General features: G+C 36.6%; 1 protein-coding gene across 1 annotated transcript; it reads right to left on the bottom strand.

Annotated features, from left to right (window-relative positions):
* Positions 1–260: 260 nt before the first annotated feature.
* Positions 261–2991, bottom strand: NPS (neuropeptide S). Its single transcript, XM_010022311.1, is given in 4 exon segments — positions 261–394; positions 397–457; positions 2778–2859; positions 2984–2991. Coding segments are annotated over 4 exon segments (285 nt in total).
* Positions 2992–3262: the final 271 nt, after the last annotated feature.

Raw genomic sequence — 3262 nt, 5'->3', positions numbered from 1 at the left:
TGAAGGGGAATTCACCAAATGCAAACACTCCTTTCAACACAAAATTTTGCAATCCTATAACTTCTGGAAACAAAGCCCCTTCTGAGCAATCCCATCTGCTCCCCTTGGCTCGTGCTCTGCGAAATAAACATCTGTTTACATGCTGAAGACACGGGTACATTTTTCTCTGTTGGTTTTATCATCGAAAAGCATTCAAATGGGTTTAAGCACAACGTTAAACATCAGATGCTAAAACCGGGGCTGTGGCTTCGAACACTTGTTTATGACTTTGCTCTTCGAGAGGAAGTTTTTTTAATTCCTGATCCAACCCCGTTGCGAAAGGACCTTTTATTGAATGGCATCTCCAGGTAAGGCTTTAAAAAAGCCACTTCTTCGTTCCTGCCCACCTTTTTTTTAGGACCAGGCAGTAATCAGATTTCCCATACAGCTGGCAATTCAAATAGAAAGGATTGCTGCTCTGAAGACAGAAAGAAAGAAAGAAAGAAAGAGAAAAACAGAGATAAGAAAAGGCAACATTAGGAATTTGTGTATTTGCCAGGGCTTGTTCAGTAGAAAAGCAAAGGAGAAACAGAAAAACACTTTATGCTTCGAATGCCAAGGATGAACTGCTATTTGCTAAAGACTCCTCATACTCCCAGTCAGATCTTTCCTAGTTTTCTAGAAGACTTCACAGTGCTATTTCTGGTATAAATTACTCATACTGCCACAATTATGTTAGGGGTATGACATGAATCGTTTTCTGTGAGGTTGACCAGTTGTGGCATGTCACACGGCTTCCCTAGAGTAGCACGTATGTTTATTGCTGTAAAATGAAACAGCATCTTGTCATCACTTTTGGGGAGTCATGTAGCTCAAATGATGGATAAGAGAAAATGAAATACCTGCAGAGCAGAAATCTGTGGGAGAAGCTTTCTAGTAGTTATGACTAGTTATGGTAGGAAGTTTAATAATGACAAAGTAGTAAATAGGAGTTTTAAAAAGTCTAGATTAAAATCCATTAAGGTTTATGTACACGTTCCTTTTACTTGCACTTTACAGTATAAAAAGGTAAACTACATAAAAACCTTTACAAATTTAAATTGCATAAAAGTCTAGATTAAAATCCATTAAGGTTTATATACACGTTCCTTTTACTTGCACTTTACAGAATAAAAAGGTAAACTACATAAAAACCTTCACAAATTTAAATTGCACTGAAATTAACATTGAATTTAAGCTCAAACATTTCCTGGCACGTCTATAGCTGCTTTGTGCATCTTGCAGCACATCGTGATTTACCAGCTTGTAGATGATCTATCCGAAAGAACTCTGCCATCATTTCTAAAGCTGTCTAAATGTCTGAAGTATTCTTGCTGGGGAAACAGTTGCATGCAAAGCCACAGGGTTAACATCTGCCTTCGCTGGAATTGATGGCAAAACTGCCATTTGCTTCACTAAGATTAGTTTTAATTCAGTATGCTATTACTTTTATTAATACTGCTTAGTGCTTAACGGTTTTTTGCCTGTTCTGTGCATATAAAAGGTAGATTAATAATTCTTCCTTCAAGCACAAGCATGCACCAGGTCTGGGTTTGTTCCCCAGGCTGCAGGTTCTCCCTAACAAGAAGAAATACTTTCTGCAACAAACACAAGCACAGAGAAATTCCCCTTTGAATTTTTAGCTGCTGTCTCACAACCTACACAGGGACTTACACGACTGAATAAATTACTGTTATTTTGACATGCAAGATATTCATGGAAATAATTAAACTCATTTTAGTTGTTGTATGATTGCCATTAAGAAATGTGGCTACTCAGATCAAGCTACATCTGAACTATCCATGGTCAGAAATGAAAGATGATTCATCATTTACAGCAGAAAACATACAGAGGGGCTGGGTGATGGGTAGATTAAGGCTAACAGGAACTTCACATCAATAAAACAAACAGCTCAGGAGCAGCCACCATTTCTGCCAGCAACACATCACCTTAATGGAAAGATAATGATGGAAAACACATCAGAGGAGACAAAGAAATCTGAACCATGGCTCCTAGAGCTGATTTGACGGCAATAAAGAAAGAGGGAGTCTGAAGAAGACTTTGTCCAAAGCAGGGAAATTAAACATCAGTAGAAATAAAGTATCTCCTTCCACACTGGCAAAGTCTTAAATGCTGTATGCATGGTTTGACCAGCAATGTGTTGTGGTAAACTGGTCGAGAGCAGCAGTTGAAAGCATATCAGCATTATTTAAGTATCCTGTTGACTTTAGTGTTATAGGTTGTTCTACTTTCATAGTTCAATCAATCAAATTTGTATTACTGATCCTATGCAATAGTTTTCCATAACTTTATATAAGAATTTCTCCTTTACTTACACAGTAACAGTGACTGATAAATGTGTTGGTTTATAACCTAGCTAGCAATAAGTGAAATTAATACATATATCTTCTTGAACCTATTTGATATAGACAAGGAATTTAGGTGGAGAGGAGATTGATGTTTTTCTCTTTTCCATACAATATTTCAGCTCCCCACATTGTACATTAAATATGCAATAGATTTCTCACATGATTATTTTAGAGGCTTGCATATTTTATTAGTAACTAAAGCAAAAATTGAGCTATACTCCAGGAAAGTCAGGTAATAATATTTAAGCAATAGCTTTAATACAAAAAACTTCTTTCATTTTATAAAACAACAACAACAGCAAGGAAACAAGCAAGCAAAAACCATTAGTTTAAATAAAATAGCTATTTGAAAGAAATCAAGCATATCCTCTTCAAGCAAAAATGACTTACCATGGAAGAGACGACTGGGTGACTCGAGCACACGAACATCATGGAGATCCAAAGAATGCAAACAAAGTTTAACCTGCATAGACTTCAAAGAGAGACTGAGATCAGCTACAAGTTAATACAAAATGAAGCAGAAAGCTCCGTGCACACACATAAACACACAGCCAGCACATTTTCTCCACATACAAAGTAATCCGCAGTGTCTTTACCTGATCATTTTTTACTCAGGAGTATATGTGTATGTACATGCAGTTATACTACCAAATTCCTCGTATATCCTTTCAGTTCTTTCTTAGATGACTGTTTTATACCAGAGTTCAGGAGTGAAAATGTCATCAAAGCTTATTTTATTATGACTAATTGGTCCTTGTTTGGCCTTTTCTTCTTGTTAAATGGGAAAATGGCAAGAACACACATTCAGCTGCCATTCTGAAACTACCCATTGATTTCATTTAAAGTGTTGCATTAAAATGTCTCTCAAGTGGGTT

The sequence above is a fragment of the Nestor notabilis genome, unplaced genomic scaffold (genome assembly GCF_000696875.1).
Source record: "Nestor notabilis isolate BGI_N333 unplaced genomic scaffold, ASM69687v1 scaffold6139, whole genome shotgun sequence".
Lineage (NCBI taxonomy): Eukaryota > Metazoa > Chordata > Aves > Psittaciformes > Psittacidae > Nestor > Nestor notabilis.
This window is presented reverse-complemented; position numbering and strand designations above follow the sequence as displayed.